The sequence below is a fragment of the Protopterus annectens genome, chromosome 6.part0 (assembly GCF_019279795.1).
Source record: "Protopterus annectens isolate FY-2018-M chromosome 6.part0, PAN1.0, whole genome shotgun sequence".
Lineage (NCBI taxonomy): Eukaryota > Metazoa > Chordata > Ceratodontiformes > Protopteridae > Protopterus > Protopterus annectens.
In genome coordinates this window covers 1,984,970,759-1,984,994,309 of record NC_056737.1, presented here as the reverse complement: position 1 = coordinate 1,984,994,309, position 23,551 = coordinate 1,984,970,759, and the positions used below count along the sequence as shown (strand labels likewise).

The window sequence follows — 23,551 nt, the reverse complement described above, 5'->3', positions numbered from 1 at the left end:
GCAAAGGTCACCTCTGAGCAAGGTGCGACTGAATAGAGCTGGAGTTCTTTCAGCCGGGCAGCATAGCACAGACGTTTGAGACCCTTTATCCTTTTGGTGAGGAACTTTGTGGCCTCTCCAGCTGCTGCAAGTGTCGGGTCAGATACATTCCGAATGGGGCATTGTACTCAATCATTGGTCTGATGAGTGATGAGTATAGGGAGACTATGACCTCCCTTGATCTAGATGAGAATCCCTTCATGATAAGGTGGGCAATGTAGAAGGTCTTCCTAACTACTTTAGCTACATGGGTGTCGAATGACAGACTACTATCAACCTGGGTCCCCAGGGCCCTGACAGGTTCTTGTGTGCTCAGTGGATTGCCACCTATTTGGTAGCTAGGGTAACCTTGTTTTTTCCGAAGGGTATGACTATGCATTTTTGGCATTTAACTTTAGGCCATGGCTCTGGCACCAGTTATCCGCTTCTGTGAGACCCTTCTGAAGGATATCTGTGTCAGATGTGTTTTCTACTATGGCACCCAGTTTGCAGTCATCTGCAAACTTTGTCAGCCATAACCCTCCTGTGTTTGCTTGTACTGGAAAAGTAGATGCCAAACAAGAGTGGGCCCAGGACTGAGCCCTGTGGTACACCACTTGTGACAGGCTTTGAGTCTGACATGGCGCCAGCAACTCTGACCCTGTGGGTTCTGTCACTCAGCCAGTTTGCAACCCATCTTGTGATGTATGGGTTAACATTTAAGCTGATGAGTTTTTCAATGATACCCGAGTGGGGTATTGTATCAAAGCTTTGCCAGATCGAGGTAGGCTGTATGGACTGCCTTTCCCTCATCAATGGCTTTGGTGACTGTTTCAAAAAGTCAACCAAGTTTAGAAGGCATGATCTGCCTTTGACAAAGCCAAACTGGGATGGATCCAAAGTTTGCAAATTCCCTATGTCTTTATTTATGAGGTCCATTATGATCCTCTCCATGGCTTTGCAGATAAGGCTTGTCAAGCTAATGGGCCGGTAATTTCCAGGGTCGGTGGAGGCACCGCCTTTGTGAAGTGGGACCACAGTTGCAGTGCGCCACTCCTGGGTAGTGCGTATCCAGAGGTAAGACTATGATTAAACAGCTGTCCTAGCTGTGGGTTTAATTCCTCGTTGAGTTCGTGGAGCACACAGCCGGGGACACCATCAGGTCCCATGGATGCTGTGTTATTTGCTTTGGAGATAGCAGTTCTCACTTGGGCGTTGTAGATGTTTGGGGGGCTGTAATCGCTTGGTATAGATATCTCTCCTTTGGGGAGGGGGAGAAGTTTGCACTGAACCTGTCAGCCAGTATGTTGGCAATGTCTGTAGGATCAGTAATCTTCACATCATTTTGAACTAGTTCTGAGCATATCTGGGAGTTTCCTCCCAGGTTTCTAACATAGCTAAAGAAGGCCTTATGATTGTCTTTTGAGTCTTTAGCTATTTTTCTCTCAAAATTTGCTTTGGATGATTTTATGAGAGCTCTTAGTTTTTACTTATAGTGATCAAGGGTGTCTTACCTTTTAAGGATTTTGCTCTATCTTGTAGTAGCTTCCTCCTTTTGTTGTAGAGTTTGTTTATGGCTGGGGTCCACCAGACTGGACGCTTGCCTTTGGTACAAAGAGTCTTTGTTTTGCTTGGGATTGCCTTATCCATGCAGTCCTGCAGGTGCTGGTAGAAGGCATTTGTAAGTGATTCAGCGGCTTGAGTACTGTTTTCCCGCTCGGGCCTTAAAGGAGACCACACTAGTCTTTAGAAGTGTGAAGTCGGCTTTCGAGAAGTTCTTTACTGTGGTCTTTTTATTTCAGGTGGGGGTGGGATGAGGACCTCCAGCGAGATTAGTTTGTGATCTGATCTCACCAGTGAGGGGTATACTTCCGGTGTTGAACATTGTGCTCCCATGTTCGTGGTGATGAGATCAAGTATGTTTTCTCCTCTTGTGGGGATGGTGACTAGTTGTTCCATGGCATTTGAGTTTATGAATTCCAGGAACTTTTGGGCTAGGGTGTTTGGGCTTGAGTAGTGTTCCCAGTCTATATTAGGGTAATTGAAGTCACCTAGTATGATATATATATGTATATATATATATATATATATATATATATATATATATATATATGTGAAACTTCAAAATGTAAATAAAATAAAAAAATAAGAACAAAAAAAAAATCTTTATTTTACATTTTTGCAGGGGACAAGCCCCCCCTGCATCCCCCACACCTACTGCTAATTAAATATACCAACTCCGAGATAGCACTGCAGTGAGAAAAATGGTATATATACCATTCTGCACTGTATGGTGATCCCCATTTAAATGGTTTGAAGTTTCAAAACTTTGATTTTATGGTCATGGCCATAAGAAATTCAAAGGCTTGAAACTTCGAAATTTAGAAGTAGACCCATATAGATATATATTTTTTCTCTAGTGAAATATAGAGAACTTTTACTGCTGATATACTACAATTCAACTGAAACGTATTTTAGGCCATTTATGTGTGCGGAGTGCTGAGCACACTTTAACAACACTCAAAATACCCAGAGTCTCAACAGGAAAGCACATCAGTTTCAAGCATGGCTAAGTCATAACCAGCCTGACATTGTAGCCATCTCTGAAACTTGGCTCAAACCCCACATCTCTGACTCTGAAATCCTACCCTCTGGATTTCACACTCTTAGATGTGACCGCCCAAAGAAAAAAGGCGGAGGCATTGCATTAATCTATTCCAGTCTAATTACCTTAATTCCCCTACCAAACCCCATTCTTAAATTCGCCAATGCAGAACTAACAGTCAGTCTATTAAAAATGAATAATCACAAATGCCTCTGTATCGTCGCCCTTTATATCCCACCCTGAAATAATATCTGAACCCTTGAAGACATACTCCAATGGGCCTCAGCTGAAATTAACCTTGAAACTTACATACTAGGTGATGTAAACATTGACTGGAATAAAACCAACAGTCCCATACCCTTCCTGTCCATTAACCTCTTTAACTTTACACAAGTAACCCACTCCATCACCAGACCCAATAAAACAAATCCCCCAGGATCCACTCTTGACTGGATCTTAGTCACCCATCCAAATAAAATTACCAACTTTGGCACCATCCCTAACTCTGTTAGTGACTACCTCCCAGTATTCATTTACCGTGAAACCACCTCCCATCCACACCAACATCAATATATTCAGACCCGCAACCTTAGTAAATTTGACTCCAAAACCTTCTCTAACTATCTCAAACAAATGAATTGGACCATTCTAAAAACCCTTCCACTCGATAAAGCCATAGACCACTTTAATTCTACTTTCCTAGACGCTCTAAATTCCCTAGCTCCACCAAGGAAAAAGAGAATAAAACCTATAACTGCCCCTTGGCTAACCAAAGAAACAAAGCAAATTATGCATCAGAGAGACAAATCCTGGAAGCGTTACCAAAAGAATAAACTTCCCGAAATCCATCTCCAATATACACAGCTCCATAACTTTGCAAAAAAACTAATCTTCAAAGACAAAAAATCCTACTACACTAAGATCCAGTCCAACCATCCCCAAAACCCTAGGCTTTTTTGGAACTCCATAAACTCACTCCTCAACCCAGGCTCCAAAAATAACCCCTGTCCAGACCCAATGTAAATCTGACCTTGAAGTAGCCTCACTATTCAACTCTTTCTTTATAGAGTCAATATCCGACCTAATGAAAACTTTTCCCAACAACGACCCATTTCTCCTACATTCCACCTCATCTAAGTCGCCAAATAATTTTCCCCCTGTGTTTGAGCTTAAACCTGTCTCCACTAACTACATAAAAGATTTCTATCCAAACTTAAACCCTGCTTCAATGCACCTAACAACATCCCCTCTTCCTTTCTCAAGTCTGTTGCCGATGGTATAGCTCTCCCAATTAGTATAGTAATTAATACATCCATAAAGAAATCCTATGTCCCTAAACTCTGGTGTTCCGCCTTTATTCTTCCTCTCCACAAGGGAGGCAAAAACACTAACATTTCAAACTTCTCTCTCTAATCTTCTCTCTCTAATCTCCAAAATCCTAGAAAAATGCATCCATCTCCAACTTATGCCTTTTCTTACTAAAAACCAACTTCTTACCCCTACCCAACATGGCTTCTGACCAGGGCATAGCACCATAACAACTCTACTGTTATTCTTAGACACTGTCAATCAAGCCCGAGATTCTGGGAACTTAGTATCCACAGTGCTAGATCTCTCTAAAGCATTCGATCCTGTTTCCCATAAGCACCTTCTAAGTCATCTCTCAAACCTAAATCTCTCCCAAAACACTCTTTCCTGGTTCTCAAGCTATCTGTCAGATAGATCTCAGGCTGTGAAATGGAAGAAAGGCACCTCACCTTTCTTACCCAGCCCTGCCGGAGTACCACAAGAGTCCATCCTCGGACCAATGCTGTTTAATATCCTTATCAATAACTTTCATTCTGCTATTCCTAATGCCAAAGTCATCCAATATGTAGATGACTCTACACTTGTCTGCTGTCCCTCTAACCTCCCTGAACTCCTGTCTAAAACTCAGACTGCCTTCTCAACTACTGAGATCTGGATGTGCCAAAATCACCTTTCTCTCAGTGCTAACAAATCTAAAATACTACTATTCACACCCTCAGAATCTTTTTCTTTTGATAAAAATTCCTTCCAAGTCCTTAGCTAAAGCAACTCTCTGATCGAAGCTGATGTCCTTCAAGAATGCAGCTGCAGTCCTGACATATGGGTTGTCCTGCCTCAGGCAGCCCTTCGGTCGGCCGGATTCCAAAGTCTGGGTCCGGCGTCAGCTGATGTCGCCTCTTCCCCGATGTCAGAGCGGCTGGGGTATAAAAGCATCAGTCGACGCCATCTTCCTCAGTCTTTCTTGCTGCGCGGTGCCCGAAGCAGAAGCAGTTCGCAAGTGCCGGTCGGCCAGCTCCTGTGTTTTCAGATTCCGAAGTCATCAAAAAGCTAAGTACCCCGTTGGGGAACCTTTTCTTGCCTCAGCCGATGTCAGACAAAACTGAAAAAGTTAATAATTGTTTGTCTTGTGGTAAACAAATACCTCATAAGGACTTCCATTCTTACTGCCTTCCCTGCCTCGGCCCAGACCACGACGTCTCGGCCTGTGCTGCCTGTGCTTGCTTCAACAAGCGCACTCTTAGGCGCAGGGCAGAATTTGCTGAAGACTTTTTTGGGGAAAATTACTCCTATATCATGCCGTCGGAATTTCCGACAGCGCACGTTTCCAAAAAAACGGAAGGACTGGGACCGACCTTCGCAGCCCGCGACTTCCACCGACGCCACTCCTAAGCCTACCGCGAGTGCATCGGTCTCTTCGGAGGCAGTAATTCAACCGCTCCAGGCCGACGACACCGCTTTACCACACACTTCGGTCCCGGAGGCTTCCCCAGTGCCGGTTGTTGTTTTTCCTCCTGAAACCGAAGCCCAAGATTTGCCTGACACCATACCGGTGGACAAAGTTACTCCAGCACGTGGGGCAGGTAGGCCTCCTGTGTCTATGTCCATCAAGGCCTACACACGTGCTAAGGCTGCCAGCCAGGCTAAGTCTCACCCTCCTAAATCTTTTTCTCAGACTCCCACTTCGGATAAACAGATCATGACTTTAGCTGCAGATCTAATTTCTTTAATCAGGGGCTCTCAGGCTCATCCAGACAGAGGTTCTCAGCCGCCTTCAGACAAAAGGCCTAGGGTTGAGCAGACAGATACCCTTTCTTCAGATGAAGCCTCTGGTGAGTCAGGCCTTTCAGATTCCCAGGAAGAACCCTTCCCGGCCTACGAGGATTCTGATGCAGATGAATCCATTCCCTCTGCCTCTCCTCCTGAGGATATTTCTTTCGGGGAAGTTCTACACTCCATGGGAGAGCATTTTCAGTGGCAGGGCCAGGACTTCTCGGACTCCAGGAAAAGGCTTCGGACCTTCCTTAAGTTACCCCAGCACAGGCCTTTAGCTATTCCCCCAGTGATAGATGTATTGGATGATGTGTACTCAGACTCCAGTACTTCTCCTGATTCCCTCCCTCCTGCTCCTGTCAAGCCTGACAGATATTATAGGGTTCCTGAAACTCATAAGCATCTCTTTAAGGCCCACTCTGTTGACCTAGAAACTATTTCTCAGGGGCCCAAAGGAGTGGCCACTTCCACGACCAAGAATCCTTTGCCCACAGACAGGGAAGCTAGGTCCCTGGAGAGGTGGGGTAAGAAAATTTATACCTCTACCACCCTTGCCATGAGGGCTCTTAACTGTCTTTTTCATATGTTTCAGTATCAGGATTTTCTGATGGATGATTTGCAGAAAAAGTTAGCCTCTCCTGAGCCTTTAGATAGAAAGGCTTTGCAGGATTTGGTTCATAATACTCAGCAGGTTAGCAATCATTTTCTTCAGTGTGGTTATGATGCATTGGAAGCTTCATATAGGGCAGCTATGACAGGGGCCGTCATACGTAGACATGCTTGGTTGAAAGAACAGTCATTGCCAGACCATGTTAAAGTAAAGCTTTTAGTTGCACCTCTGGAAAAAGACAAGCTATTTGGTGCTAATGCGCAGGGTGTGTTGAAATCAATTGAGGAAAAGGCTAAATCAGTACAAACAGTCAAAGATTTCCTCCAGGTCCAGCCACCAAGGTTCAGCAGGAATTGGCCTTCGAAGAATTGGTCCTTTCCAGACACTGACAAGTTTCAAAGGGGAAAAAGCAGGCGTGCTCGAGGTAGAGGGCAATACCGAGGCTCCTACAGGGGCTGCCAATGGCAACCAACTAATCAGAGAAGTGGCGCAGGGACTCCCACTGCTCCACAGGGACAATCACAATGACTTGTCTTTGACACCGCCGACCAAGGCTCAAAGAGAAGCTCCTTTAGGCGGAAAGTTATCCTTATTTTCAAAAAATTGGCACATTTTTACAAAGGACGGATGGATTTTGAACATAATAGACAAAGGTTACAGGTTCCACTTTCATACCTTACCAACAAGACAAGGCATGCCAAACCTACCACACAATCAAAGGGTAGAGGCACTCATACAAGTTTCAAAGCTGCTACAAATCAAAGCAATAGAAATGGTGCCTCCTCAGGAACAAGGCCAGGGATTCTACTTAAGACTGGTCCTTGTTCCAAGAAAAGAAAAGCAATGGAGACCTATACTGGACTTGTCCACTCTAAACACTTTTCTCATTGTGCCAAAATTCAAAATGCTGATGTTACAGCAACTTCTTCCCATGCTGGGCAAGGGGTCTTGGCTGGTTACTCTGGACCTCAAGGAGGCATACCTGCATGTCCCAATCAGACACAGCTGCAGAAGATACCTCAGATTTCTTGCAGGGTTAGAGCATTATCAATTCTCAGCATTGCCTTTTGGCTTATCTACTGTGCCCAGAGTATTCACGAAATGCCTGGCATCAGTAATTGCACATTGCAGACTTCAGGGGATACAAATATACCCTTATCTGGATGACTGCCTTATACAAGCGGACAGCTAGCAAGCCTTGATAAGAAACTTGGACTATGTCATTCACTTACTACAGGCTTTGGGATACACAGTCAACATTCAAAAATCAAGACTACTGCCATCCCAACAAATAATTTTTCTAGGAGCCAAACTGGACACAAACTCACAAATGGCTTTCCTCACAGAAGAAAAACAAGAACAATTACCAGATTACTTCAAAAGCCTAGCAAAGCACACCCAGATGACTGCAAGGAAAATCCTGCAGGCCCTGGGTTTCATGGCATCTTGCATTCTCCTGATCCCTCTGGCAAGACTACACATGAGAAAATTACAATGGTACCTAAAAAGTCTATGGTCTCAACACAGCCACAACTTAGAAGCAATTATTCCACTGATTCCATGTCTACAAAAATAATTTTTGTGGTGGGCACAAGCAAGCCAGCTAAACAAAGGCATGTCATTCAACAAACCTCAAACAAGCCAAACCATTACAACAGATGCCTCAGATCATGGATGGGGGGTGTACATGTAAGGCAGATGCATTCAAGGGCGATGGGCTCCCCGGGAATTGCATCTGCACATCAATCAAAAAGAGATGCTGGCAGTGATTCATGCAATCGAGGCCTTCGGAAAATTTCTTCAGCAAGGCCATCTGCTAATAAAGACAGACAACACCACTGTTATGTGGTACATAAACAAGCAGGGAGGCACTCATTCTTACCCCCTTTGCAGACTAACAATGACTCTTTGGGAAAAGTCCCTGAAACTGAACATACAGTTGCAATCCCAGTTTGTTCCAGGCAAGGACAATATTCTGGCGGACAGTCTAAGCAGAAACATTATGGACCCCCATGAATGGATGTTCCATCCAGACATTTTTTCACAAATAACTCATGCATGGGGAAGGCCGGACATAGACCTCTTTGCCTCACAACACAATCATCATCTGAAAAAGTTCTGCTCAAGGACACACCATCCTCAAGCTTGGAGAATAGATGCTCTCTCCTTCAGTTGGAATTCTCTAACAATCTATGCATTCCCGCCTCTACCATTAATGACCAAGGTGTTACTGAAGATCAAAGCAGAACAACCGAAAGGCATTTTGATAGCTCCAGACTGGCCAAGACAACACTGGTACCCATTGCTAAGGAGCATAACTCGCACCAAACCGTGGCCCCTGCCTCTATGGCCTCTGCTTATAACTCAGCACAATTACAGGACTGTTCATCCAAACCTGCAAACATTGCAACTGACAGCTTGGAGGGTTACATGACTTCTCCCCATATTTCTCTCTCCAAAAAAGTTCAAGAGATCCTACTGGAAGCACGCAGGCCTTCTACCAGAAAAGCTTATTTAGCCAAATGGAAGAGGTTCAATATCTGGAATGCCAACAAGGGTCAGGATGCATCAGTAATGAACATCCGTCAGATTCTAGAATACTTGGCGGAAATGTTTCACAATGGCCTTTCATATTCTTCCATAAAAATACACGCTTCAGCAATTTCAGCAAAATACAACTGTGATCCACCTGTGTTTTCACATCCTTTGCTAAGACAGTTTCTAAGGGGGATAAAGAATATCAAACCTCCAAGAAAACCACCAGTGCCTGCATGGGACCTCAATTTCGTCTTGGAAAAACTAACTCTTCCTCCTTTTGAGCCAGCAGCATCTTCAGAATTGCAATTTCTCTCCTGGAAAACAGTTTTCCTGTTGGCAATTACTTCAGCAAGAAGAGTCTCAGAGATACAGGCCCTCATGGCAGTACCTCCATTTCTCATTTTTCATCAGGACAGAGTCTCTTTAAGAACCAATCCTTCATTCATGCCAAAAGTGATATCCAGGGTTTCTCTAAACCAAGCAATTCACCTGCCTACTTTCTTTCCCAATCCTCAAAATAAAGGAGAAAAACTTCTGCACACTTTGGACATACACAGACAATTGCACTACTACTTGGATAGAACAAAGGCCAACAGAAAGTCTGACCAACTATTTGTAGCTTACGCTCCTGGAGTACAAGAGAAGGCAATTTCCAAACAAACAATTTCAAAATGGATTGGAAACTGCATCAGATTCTGCTCCTCTTTCCATGGAAAAGGTGTGCCAGCCAATATCAGGCCACACTCCACCAGAGCTACAGCCACCTCCACAGCCTTTTTAAGAGGGGTGGCTACAAAGGACATTCTAGAAGCTGCTACATGGAGCTCCGTGCATACATTTTCCAAGCATTACAACCTGCCTTTATATTCCAGATCCCGAGCAGGCTTTGCTTCTGCAGTCCTGCAGGGCATTTTAGCTACACCATCATTATCTTAGATCCTACCACCCCCAGCTTGGCTATGGTATTCAACCCATATGTCAGGACTGCAGTTGCATTCTTGAAGGACATAGTACAGTTTTGTACCTACCATAAATGTAGATGTCCGATAGATATGCAACTGCAGTCAGGTTTTCCCTCCCTCCTACCCCTCTGTAATTATCTTCTTGGGTCCACTCCCCCCCCTTTTTCATATTAGCTGGGGATAGTATTTATGGTGTATCTGTTTATTACTGTTGTGCATGTCTGGAATTTTATCCATTCTCTAAATTTAGCCTTCCTTGGAGGGCACCTGGCATCTGGGGCAAGAAACACTGAGGAAGATGGCATCGACTGATGCTTTTATACCCCAGCCGCTCTGACGTCGGGGAAGAGGCGACATCAGCCGACGCCGGATCCAGACTTTGGAATCCGGCCGACCGAAGGGCTGCCTGAGGCAGGACAACCCATATGTCAGGACTGCAGTTGCATATCTATCGGACATCTACATTTATGGTAGGTACAAAACTGTACTTTCCCTTTGCCAAACTACTCGATGTGACACCTCAAGTTCGACATCCATATTCATCAAAATATAAAGAAAACCCACCAAAAACTAGGTATGCTATACAGGAACAACCACTTCCTCTCTACTTCTACCAGGCATACTCTGGCCTCCTCTTACCTCCTTCCCTCCCGTCTGTACGGTGCCCCACTACTAACTAACCTATCCTCTTCCATCACTTCCAAACTTGAAAGCTGTTATATCAAAATTTCTAAATTTGCCACCAAAGCCAAACATTCCATAAATCACTGTGTCACCCTCCAATCCCTCAACTGGTTAGAATTCACAAATTACCTGGAGTTCCTCCAGCTCACTACAGCACATAGACTAATATTTAATCCAGCCAAATGGCCCACTCTAACTAACATCCTTCCCCCATACACCCCAAATAGAACTCTCAGATCTGAACACCAAAACTTAATTACTGTCCACAAACCTAAACGTCCTGCTGGACAACTTCTCCTCTCCTTCTCCTTAGGTAAGAAATGGAACTCTCTCCCTTCCACACTAAGGACAATATCAAACATAAACAACTTCAAAACTCAGCTTTACACCTACCCCTCCTCCAAATGGAAATGTAACTGCATTCTCCCTACCTAGAACTCTTTAACAGAAGCCCCTGGGAGGGTATCCTCCTGAGTTCCAAAGCACCTTATAGCTGGCTATAACCTTCTACAGCTAATTCCCATACAATCTCTCACCCTCTGTAAATATTGTAATAGCTTTTGACTTTTGACTTTGTGTGAATTTGTTAAAATATACCTACACGATATTTTTCCACTATGGGCAGTATTACTCACACTTTATATTATTTGATATGTATTTGTACTTGTACTTTTATTTTTTATTGGACTGCTATCTTTACTGTAATCTGTTTCTTGGAGTTTTTCTCCCCAGGCCTCCACTGAAAACGGGCTCTCTGGGCCCAGTGGACTTCCCTGGTAATCAAACTGGAAATAAATAAAGGAAATGAAAACAGATATAATGCAAGATGTTGGACTTTGGCAGTAAAGACACATTAATTAGAATCACTAATGTCTGTCTTTCAAAGGCTGTATCCCTAACCCCTCTAATATTTCAACATAAAACATTCAGATAATAACAGCAGGATATTTAGCTAAGTAGCACACCTAAGCCTATAGTTATAACCATGGAGCTTCCAGTACAGCACACCTCCAAATTGGATTCCACAGCTTCAGAAACTTGAAAGCATGTCATTATAGCCACAGCATGTTACAAATGAAAAATATGTTTTTTTCTGTTGAAATATATACGATTTTTACAACTAACACAATGGATAAGAACTTAGTAATCATATTATGGACATTATTTTAACCCTACCTTCTGTCCAGAGTTTAAATAGCCTCCCAGGAGGAAGGCAAGCTTAGTGCAAGTCTCAAACAACAGACTCTCACTGACATTTTAGATTTGCTAGCTATATTTAAGAGGCTGTATGTCAGTTTCTATAGGGCAATTCACAATAAAAAATAGGGACTTGTAATAATATACTAGGATACAAAACAAACACATACTGTCCCAGTGTAATGTCCCCTTTTAGAAAGGGTACGCTATCTTTAACTGAGATGGAATCGCATAAATGTTATGGCTGTGCTGCACTTCAGTAGATACTGTCATCCCCAGCAACCGTATCAATAATCAATTGGAACTGATCATGTAATTGCCCTTTGCTTTTCTACACTGTTTGCCCACCATCCACATAAACATGCATCCTCTTCTGGCAATCACCTCACATATGTGATTACCAAAAATGACGAAGTAACAGCAACAGTAATGTAGTTCCACTTGTTCATGTAGAGTATCCTTATGTCAGCTGCCGTAAAGATTAAAAAAAAAATGCATGGTGCTGTGGGCAGTTGTATGATGTTAGAACTATCCACAGGCTTGTCTGGCTTCCTGCAAGAACAAGTAAGAGATGAATAATCTGAGCAAATGTGTTTTATATTGGAGTTTTAGACAGAAAGCTGTGTCCTTGCCCCTACCCCACCCCCTACCAAGCCATAGCAGTGATCAGTGTAACTACTGTTTGCTTTCATCCACAGACTGCTTACTAAACAGATAACCACTTCTGGAAGTTACTGGTGATTGCCAAAAGTGGTAAATATAATATAATATAATATAATATAATATAATATAATATAATATAATATAATATATGTGTGTCTTCTTTGAAATCCCAACGGTCATATGCCTGAGATGAAAATCGCAAAACTTGAAAAACCTGAACACCGACTTTTTCCCAGGGTAAGTAAACACTTGCCTAATTGTAAACAAAACTCAATGCCGAGGTAAGTAAAAGCCACACACCCCCAACTATATATACCAGATCCAGGATCGCACTACAGTGGAGAACAGAGCATGTTGGGCAAGTGTTTACTTACCTTGGGAAAAAGATGACGTTCAGGTTTTTCAAGTTTTGCGATTTTCATCTCGGGCATATGACCGTTGGTCATATGGGCATCAGGATTTCAAATTAGACCCAATATATATATATATATATATATATATATATATATATATATATAAGAGAGGGATAGATTATTTTTCTGTTTTTCTAGCTATCAATATAATATATTTTAAGCTGATGTTCCAGTTCCATCCTCCCATGTCAGTCATAGAAAAAGTACAAAAAAAAAGTCGGTTCTGCTGTCGGCAGTGCCCATCACTATCGCTGCCCACACTTCCATCTTTTTTTTTTCCACCAGATAGTAAAATAAAATGCAGGCCTGCAAGAGAAAACTGTCCCTAAAGATCTTCTAGTGTGTACTTCTCTGTAGGCAGTAGTCATATGACTAGAGATTTATTTTAAAGCACTGCAGTCAGTTGTTAAGTGCAACTAATCACAAGTGTTTAAACTGTATAGTAATTGGACAGTGCTGGTTACCCATGGTCTGTTACTATATTAATAGGGTAGAAGTGAGAAGTCATACTAATTAATAGTATGACTTTTCACTTATGGGTTACAGTTCCCATTGCTTTTACTGGGAAACCTTGTGGTAATTATTTGGCTAGTACAGTCACTATACTCATAGATGTGCTGTGAAAGTGATTTTTTTTCTTATTTTTAAACAGACTTTATGTCAATTTTAAAATAAAAAATAAGCACTAAAACCAAATAAAGTCTCTACCAACACCAATGGTGCAAGTTTACATTGCTGTCTTATCCCATAACCCACAGGAAAATGGATAAAATAGTCTCTGTGTTGTGAAAATATACCTGTGTTTCTTTAAGCTGTTAATTTAAGGAAATGCGTAACTTTTAGACATGAGTCACCTTTTGCCCTGTCTGACAAATATTCTCTTATTATGAAACACATATATTTGCAACATTTGCAAAGTGTTTGTTCTCAGTCAGTATTGAGCCAAATCATTTTTTATAGCACAGATTCTTACTATTGAAGGACTGTTTCTCGCAAACTGATTTTTGTACACAGGCACTTATCAGCCTCAGTATACCATTCACCCAGACCTCTTTGTATGCATTCATACTGTCTTAAAATGATGTGCTTGGGAATTACACTTTCTTTTTGTAGAGGGTTCCATGGCTCAGATGGATGGGGACCTCAGTTTTGATCCAGTCATCCTAGAGTTGATTAGTCGCCCATACAGAGAAAGAGCTTATCGGCCCTGAGGCTGTACAAGCCCAGCCAAAAAGGTACCTTGGCTTTTGCCACCCAAGAAAATTATTTTCCTGTGCCACTGTCGAACAGAGCCACAGAGGTGATCCCCGGTGTGAATTTCCTATTTCCCATCCAATCATCAAGATTTTTCTTGAAGAGTGCTAATGAGCTTTGTTTGATATAGATAGGTAGTTTATTCCAGAGTATGGGAAGTTTCTGGGACAGGAATCTATCCCTCTGGCATGTTCTGTTTATTGTGGTGACAAGGTTTAGGTCCCTAGAGCATGTAGCTTGAAGGGATTGGGATTTGTTTAAGTGGAGCATGTCCAACAGCTCTGGGTTGGACATAGCTTTATATGTTAAGCAGAGATCACCTCTGAGTAGGCGATATGTGATGGAGTAAAGCTGGAGTTTTTTGAGATGGTCTGTGTAGGGCATCTGTTTGAGGCCGGTAATCCTCTTTGTGAGGTATTTCTGCAGCCTTTCCAGTTGTTGTAGATGTCTTGTGAGGTACATACCAAAAGGGGCGTTGTACTCTATAATGGGTTTAATGAGTGATGAGTAGAGGGGAACAATGACCTCTTTTTTTCTGGATGAGAAACTTTGGGAGCTGAATTGCAAATGAAGGCTCGTCCACCTCAGGGGAAAGGGTATGTTTGGTCCATTGCGATGATCATGGTGTCTGCAGTTGCCACTGTAGTGCACAGCAGTACAAAACTGCAGGCTATATGTGCGGAAGCAGGCATGTGCCCTACTTCACAAGAATCAGTCAAAGTCATAGCAGTTGCAAGGGGTTGGTGGGAGCATAGTGAAAAACGTCTAAACCTCACTCTGAATGATGGCATCACTTCAGCTATTTAACTCATGTTTCTCAGGGGACTGAATGGTCTCACAGGCCAGTAAAGGAGGCTTGATGGTCACACTGGGCTAGAGATCTAAAAAAAAATGAAAAACTTACATTGTTTTTCCTACTGAATGTTACAGAGGTGTCTTTCGTTACCCTAAATCATTGCTTTAATAGTCAATTTTTATCAGTAAAATAATACTCATACTGCAAGCTTCTACATTTACTAGCCTAAGGTATTTTTGTACCAGTTGTTCCATTTGCCTGTCTAAATAATACTCATACTGCAAGCTTCTACATTTACTAGCCTAAGGTATTTTTGTACCAGTTGTTCCATTTGCCTGTCTAAATAATACTCATACTGCAAGCTTCTACAGTTACTAGCCTAAGGTATTTTTGTACCAGTTGTTCCATTTGCCTGTCTTTCCTTCCCTCATTTTGATGAGTCTGATGTTCCCATTCTATCCACATACATTGTTCATACTTACCAGCAACGTTTTGTGTCTGACTGACCATTAAATAAAGACATGCCAGATGGACAATTATTCCATGATCCTTACTAGTGTTCATAGTGTTGAAAAAGGACTGCTGCATTTGGATGCACTATTATACGTGCATACTCCTACATATACATTGTATTGTTAGCATATGCTACTGATGTGGCACTAGATTGCTACACTCTGTGCCACTTTCTTTCAACAAACATAATCTAGCTCAAGCCTTTGGGATTTTCTTCACAATGAAATTACCTCTAAGTCTCACAAAACTGCATTCATTTTTGGCTTATACATGCAATAACAATAAAGAAGAAGCATATAAAGAGAGGTACAGAATTTACTTTCCTTGTTTGCGAACTTTCATTTATTATTAAGTAATGCCTTTTTGGTCTTTTGAAACTTAACCCATTGACTTATGTTAGCAGGGAAACTGCAAGGAAAAATAATGGCATTTAAAGTATACAGCCTGCATTTTGCAGATCCTCAAGACATTTTTATTTTTATGTATTACAGTTATCAAGAAAGTAACCTTATGTTGTTGTTGTTTACTTTAGATAAGTAACTATTTGAAGAAAGAGTTTGAAAGAGATTCTAAGAACCGCGACTCATCCTCGCATGACGCTGTGTTGACTGACATTTTTCTGAAGAATGATTATGACAACGATGGTTTCATTTCTACCAAAGAGTACAATCTACTGCGGCACGACGAACTGTAACAAATGTGTCTTGTTACCTTAGGGTTTTTGTGATTTCTCTAATGAATACTAATATAAGTTGACTTATTTGTGCACTGCAGTAAAACTGAATGACTGCTACGTTTTCTGGCCTAAGAAAGCTGATATAGGGGCATTTTTACACCTGAAGAGTATCCACTTACCTTTGACTGCAGCAAAATGATTATCTAAAAAACTTCATTTTTGTGTAACATGATTTTCAAATTTAAAAAGAAATAAATTGGATATAAATTTATTTAAGACTGTTGTAAGTTTGCAAAATTCTGTTTTATTAATAATGAAAATGCATGTTGATTAAGTAGAGGCTAGCATATGATCATATTTCAAACTAGTGTTTTTTGTGTCTTTTTTGCCATGTATTTTATACTATTTTCCATTAAATTGTATGTTCAAAAACAGTAACATACAGAGCTATAAACTAAAAAGATTAAATAAATGCTACTGTATAAAGTAGTTCAAAATACATATGTGCCTGCAAGATTGCTAGCAGACAGGATTGTGTGTATTGTGCAAGGATTACTACTGCACTGTAATTACTTTCAATACTGTGTGAAATTTGTAAAATTTTTACAGTCTGTTTTTTTTTTGCATTGAATTATGTATGATAGATTGGTGTTTTTAATGTCCTTTGTGGCCCCAAAAAAAAGCTTAAAAATAAGTCTGTCTACTGATGACATTTTTTGACTGAAGATTATCATTTGCAGAGTTTCTTTTGTCTGAAAGAAACTATCATTAATTATGCATGTTTACGTACTGTGCAATTTCATCAGGACAGAAATTTAGTCGCTTTCCACTTAACAAGGATATCATAATCTTAGTGCAGGGGGAACCAGATACCTCTAAGTTGAATACTCCTTGAGAAGTACAAAATGTGAAAGGTCTTCAAAAGAGGTACAGAGTTACCATAAAAACTATGGACACTTTGGGACACTTTATAGAATCAAACAGTCCCTCACAGACAGTTCAAAAAACTGTGGCATTTACTTTCCTCTTACCTTCTCTACTATATGGCTGTCTAATCTTGACAAGTCTACAGGGCACACTCCCATTTAAAGTGGAACAATGCTGCAATAAAGTAGCAACATTTGCAATGAGTATATCTTATAGGTCACACCACTGCATTGCCTTAAAACAACTAAACTAGCTTGAACTGCCTCATTACCTCCCCTAGTCTCAGTTCTTCATATCCCACAATATAGCACGTAATCCACAGAATGCCCAACCTTGGCATGAATCATTCAGCATTATGCAAGATAATTGTATTTAGAAGACAAACATCCTCTTAATGTTCACAAATTCAGTAACTTATCAGGAGATGTCCTATACTCAACTTAGATCAAGAAACTATGGAACTCAGTCCTACTCTAACTGCGGTTAATTAATGGCATCTTCACCTTCAAAACCAATATTAAGAAATACTTATCAGATTATTGCCTTTGCTCTTGCTCAGTCCTTGGGGAACGTCTGACAGCTTAAATATCATTTCTGTCTGATACCTGCCTGCTAAGCTGGCATAAATGTTCTTGATTATACTAAAGTATCTGTAAATATTGTAAGTATCCCTTACCCTGTCTGCTATATCTTTGCATGAAGCTACCTTACTCGATATTTCATAGGGTCATAGGTTGGTACTAGGCTATCGGCCCTAAGGCCTATACAAGCCTAGCCATAACAATTCCCTAGCTATTTCTTCCCACAGTATTTACTTCCCTGGAGTTTTAACAAATTTTGTCCTTCACCATTTACTGTCTCTATCTTAATTTTTTGTGTCTTTCGGCTTTTCCCGGTTAGGGGTCGCCACAGTGGACCTCCGGTCTGCTAATGATTGGCAGTAGATTTTTATGTACTGGCTTGCCGGGCCTAACGCACAACCTTCAATGAAGGAATGCCCATTCACGCATGTCGCTACACAGAAGACGCTCTGAGAATCGAACGGGCAACGTCTAACTGTGAGGCGACAATGCTACTGCAGCACCACCACCACTCTTGCTTAACCTAAAACATTTTCCTTACTTTGTCGCTCTTCTTCTACTTTCTTTCCACCCTTAATTTCTTATCTCTGTCTTTGACTGTCAGCTTCTTCTCAGTATGTCTCTTTTACTCGTAGGAAATAACACAAATATAATATCATCTATTCCGCTACCACTTATCCATGTAGTTACAATATGTACTCACTACTGAATCTTCCTTTTCCTATCTGCTGTACTATACCCTGCCAAACTTCCCTACCTACACGTAATACAACATACTAATAAATTCAACTTTCATATTTAATCTCTCTCCACCTGATCAGTTAGTAATCTTTCTGTCCATCGGTATAATTCTTGCATGTTTTTATGATGTTTATTATCTGTAATTATACAATGATAGGCCATTAATATTCAAAAATGAGCACGCTGATTGGCCAGCCCAACCAGCGTGTCTGTTGTAAATCAGAGAATATGTTATACGCTATCTTATACGAGATATCTTAAAAAAAGCAACAGAGATCTTCCTTTCTCTGTTGCTACCTGTGCACAGCACTGATGTACTGTGTAAGTATGAGAACACAAGTCTCTCACCCATGCGCAGTACCTCAGAAATGCCCCAGGATACCGGAAAACTGCGGAAGGGCAGCACGGAGGCATTATACAATGACGTTATTTAAGAAAAGTAATTTTTTTTTTCTTAAATAATGTCATTGTATAATAGCAATAACCTGTGGCTGAGTGTGGACAATGCTGGATTTACCCACAGTTGGCTTTGTTTGGTCACTCAAGCTTCGCCTTTGTGACCAAACCACACCAACCGTGGGTAAATCCAGCATTACCCACATCCAGACGTGGGTTATTGTTTAAAGATTCAATGTCTTGATTATATTTTTTACAAGTATAACTATTGTGAATGTATGTTTAATTCTTCACTAAAAGTTTTTTTTTTTTTTTTTTTTTTTTTTTTTGCTGAGTAAGACCATCCTGATAAATAAGATGTAGCAGCTGAAAAACGCTAGTGGCAAAAAAAAAAACACACTTGGACAGGGAGTGTGAAGTAGGGCCTTTCTGTAAACAAATGCTAATAAATAAATAAATTAATTAATTAAATACATAAGATGAAACAGCTGAAAAAATAGTGATGAAAACACAATTGGCCAGGGAGTAGGAGGCCATCACAATCCTCTCAGTCCCACTGTAGCCTAAGGATGTTGGACTCAGTGAGATGTTACCTTCTGTGCCCCAAGTTCCATTTCCTATTTTTATTGCATTCCTGTTCTGACCCATTTAGAGGCAGACAGTAGGATTTCTTCCTGTGTGACATCCCATGCTTCAAGTGAAAGTAATAAGATGTCCTGCCTGGGCACCAGTTTCCAGATGCCCGTGACAGACTTCTATCATTCATACATTTTGGCTGTACCACCTGAAATGTGTGTGTGACAAGATATCCCTACCATATTTGTATAAGAATTCCTAGAGGCCTCTCTGGTTTTACAGATTGTAAGTAAGGTTCCTCAGTGGAAATACCCTGCAAGTATGGTAGCTGCACGGCTCCAAAAGTCCTTGGTATAATTAAAAAAAACAAGAGCCAGCAAAACAGTGACAATGAGATTTATTAGAGTAAGGGTTATAAGGAGAACAAATAGACCGGTTTCGGCTGAAAAGTTACAAAGCCTTCATCAGTGTTTCAAATGCTTATAAAAACATTCCCCTTTATATAGTAATTGGTCCACCTGCAGGTTATATAAGAAATTACACTTTTATAAAGGTGTAAAAATGTTAAAAATATTCATTCAGTCCTGGAGGAAATAGTGCCCCTAGTTTAACAATCCATTTCTTCTCTTTGTTATTAAGTAATTGGTGCCAACCTGATTTGTTCTTGATATTGCCGTGAATTTTATCTCTGATGGTAAAATGAAAATTGGCCTTGGGATGTTTCTCTGTGTGTTTGTATAATGCATTGCTTAGTCTCTTGGTCCTAACATCACTTAGGTGCTCCGAAATTCTAAACTTAAATGGTCTAGAGGTTTGGCCAGCATAGAAAGCAGAACAACTGCACATAGCCAAATATATTAGCCATTTTGATTGACAATTCACAAAAAAATTCATATTGAATATTTGGCCACTGTTCTTGCTTGAGAATTCCCTGGTTTTAAAGATACTTTTTTAATGTCTACAGTGTCCACATGGAAAACGTACTTGTAGAGCTCTACCCTCTATAGTTGTTTGTGTGGAGTGTGTATCTGGGGTGCCAGTATGTTTGTAATGGCTCATATGTGAGCCTAAATGTTTTCCTTTCTAAAGGAAAAATGGCACATCTCATTGACAATATCCCTAAGCAGAGCATCGGCTAGAAGAATGTTCCAGTGTCTGCATACAATATTAGTAAGGACATCTGTATTCCTCCCATAAGTGGTAATAAGTCTGATCGGAGGATTCTGTTGCACCAGTTTTATATTGTAGTAACCCAGACCTGTCATGCTCAGAAGCCCAATGTTTGGCTCGGTATATGTCCCCTGTTTTGTACCCTCTCTGTTTAAATCTGTCAACAAGATCCTCCTCATATATATGATGGGTATTAGCATCTGAACAAATCCTTCTGATTCTTAGAAATTGTGACTTTGGAATGTTTCTGCATATGTGAGATAGACGAAAGCTGGTGGCATGGAGTAAGGAGTTAAATTGTGGGTGTTTTCTATAAACTTCAGTGGAAAGAGTATTGGAAAGAGTATGGTCAATATTTTGTGTTACCAATACATCAAGAAATCCTATACTGTGTAGGCTGCTGGCTCCACTCGTAGTTTGCCCACCTGCATGTACCCTGGGTTCCTGTCTGCTGAAAACACTATCTAAGGGAATGTGTAATTATCTCCCTGTACTTTACTGGTTCCCCAAGCTTAAACTGAGAACATATTAGAAATACTAAAACAAAGTTTTGCCCTGCTGCATGTACCCTGGTTTCCTGTCTGCTGAAAACACTATTGAAGGGAACGTGTAATTATCTCCCTGTGCTTTACTGGTTCCCCAAGCTTAAACTGAGAACATATTAGAAATACTAAAACAAAGTTTTGCCCTGCTGCGTGTACCCTGGGTTCCTGTCTGCTGAAAACACTATCTAAGGGAATGTGTAATTATCTCCCTGTGCTTTATTGGTTCCCCAAGCTTAAACTGAGAACATATAAGAAATACTAAAACAAAGTTTTGCCCTGCTGCGTGTATCCTGGGTTCCTGTCTGCTGAAAACACTATCTAAGGGAACGTGTAATTATCTCCCTGTGCTTTATTGGTTCCCCAAGCTTAAACGGAGAACATATTAGAAATACTAAAACAAAGTGTATGTACCTTTTTGTAAGCCGTTTGCACTCCCTATAGTTATAGGTTCATAGGTAGATACTAGGCTATCTGCCCAAGGGCATTTATAAGCCTAGCCAGAGTGTAATTTGGCTTTCGCCTCCCTATTAGATTAGCCTACTGTGCCTCTGTATAGTAGGTCACAGAAGGTAGCCCTTTAAGATTAGTTTACCGTGCCTTTGTCAAGCAGGGACACAGAAGATATCCCAGGGGTGAATTTGCGATTTCCCATCCACGCATCCAGATTTCTCTTGAAGAGGGTCAGCGAGGGGCTATGTCTAACATGAATTGGGATTCTGTTCCAGAGTGAGAGAGCCTCTGGAAAATGAATCTGTCCCTCCAGCATGTCCTATTTATTTTTGTGCTGAGGTTTAAGTCCCTGGAGCGTATAGCTCTAAGGGATTTGGATTTTTTGAGGTGGAGCATGTCCATTAATTCTGGGTTAGACATGGCTTTGTACATCAGGCATAGATCGCCTCTGAGTAGGCGGTAAGCAACTGAGAAGAGCTGGAGTTTCTTTAGTCGAGCTGCATAGGACATCTGTTTGTGGCCCATGATCCTCTTGGTGAGGTACTTTTGGGGTATCTCCAGTTGCTGCAGATGTCGGGTAAGGTACATCCCAAAAGGAGCATTGTATTCAATTATGGGCCTGATGAGGGATGAGTAAAGGGGCACAATGACCTCTTTTGATCTAGATGCGAACCCTTTCGTGATAAGGTGGCTATATAGAAAGTCTTTCTAACCACTTTGGCAATGTGATTATCAAAGGAGAGATTACTATTTACGTGGGTCCCCAAATCCCTAATTACTTCTTCCGTACTTAATGGATTACCGCCTATGTGGTAATTTGTGGGCACTTTGTTTTTCCCCAAAGGGGATGACTATGCACTTTTTAGCATTTAGCTTGAGGCCGTGGCTCTGGCACCAAGCATCCGTCTCCGTGAGACCCTTTTGTAGGATGCTTGTGTCAGATGGAGAGTCAATTATGGCTCCCAGTTTGCAGTCATCTGTGAACTTTGTCAGCCATAGTCCCCCTGTGTTAGCCTATACCTCAGAGAAGTATATACCGAATAAGAGAGGTCCCAGAACTGAGCCTTGTGGAATGCCACTTGTAACTGGTTTGGATTCGGACGTGGCACCTGCAATTCTGACCATGTGGGTTCTATCCCTGAGCCAGTTTGCAACCCATCTTGTGACATAGGGGTTGATATTTAAGCTGGTAAGCTTATTTATGATGCCCTAGTGGGGTATTGTGTCAAAGGCTTTTGCGAGGTCCAGGTAGGCTGTGTGGACTACCTTGCCCTCATCTATGGCTTTGGTAACCATTTCAAAGAAATCAACTAGGTTTAAGAGGCAAGATCTGCCCTTAACAAAGCCAAATTGGGTAGGGTCCAGTGTCTGGAGGTTCCCAATGTCTTTGTTTATGAGTTCCATGATAATACGCTCCATAGCTTTACAGATCAGACTAGTCAGGCTTATGGGGCGATAGTTCCCGGGGTCCGTTGTGGCACCACCTTTGTGGAGTGGGACCACTGTAGCTGTACGCCATTCTTTGGGTACATATCCTGTAGTAAGGCTAAGTTTGAACAGTGACTTAATGTGAGGGTTCAGTTCTTCTTGGAGCTCGTGTAAGATGCAGCCTGGGACACCGTCCGGTCCCATAGATGCTGTGTTTTTTGCTTTGGAGAGGGCAGCTTTCACCTGTGCATCTGTGATGTCAGGGAGGTTACATTCAATTGGGATAGGCATTTGCTCCCTTGGGGGGAAGGGGGGGAGAAGTTAGCACTGAACCTGTCTGCCAGGATGTTGGCTATGTCTGTAGGTTCGGTATATTTTGTACCATTATGCAACAATTCAGAGCATATCTGGGAATTTCCACCCATATTCCTGACATAACTAAAGAAGGCCTTGTGATTATCTTTAGTGTCTAGGGCAATTTTTCTTTCGAAGCTGGCCTTTGATGATTTTATGAGGGATCGTAGTTTCTTGCTAATACTGATCAGAGATGCCTTCCCTTTTTGGGATTTTGCTCTATCATGTAGTAGCTTCCTCCTTCTGTTGTATAGCTTATTTATGGCTGGGGTCCACCAGACAGGTCTCCTGTATTTGGAGGAGTGAGTCTTGGTTTTATTTGGGATAGCATGATCCATGCATTCCTGCAGGTGCTCATAGAATGCAGTTGTAAAGG

The 23,551-nt window shown here is 41.4% G+C and overlaps 1 protein-coding gene across 1 annotated transcript in view; it reads left to right on the top strand.

Annotated features, from left to right (window-relative positions):
* FKBP7 (FKBP prolyl isomerase 7) overlaps positions 1–16,701 on the top strand; it is a 162,597-nt gene extending 145,896 nt beyond the window's left edge. Inside the window, exon 4 of the mRNA XM_044075273.1 lies at positions 15,864–16,701. Coding sequence (XP_043931208.1) covers positions 15,864–16,025 — 162 coding nt within the window. The 3' untranslated portion in view covers positions 16,026–16,701. The remainder of the gene's footprint in view (positions 1–15,863) is intronic.
* The last annotated feature ends 6,850 nt before the right edge of the window (positions 16,702–23,551 follow it).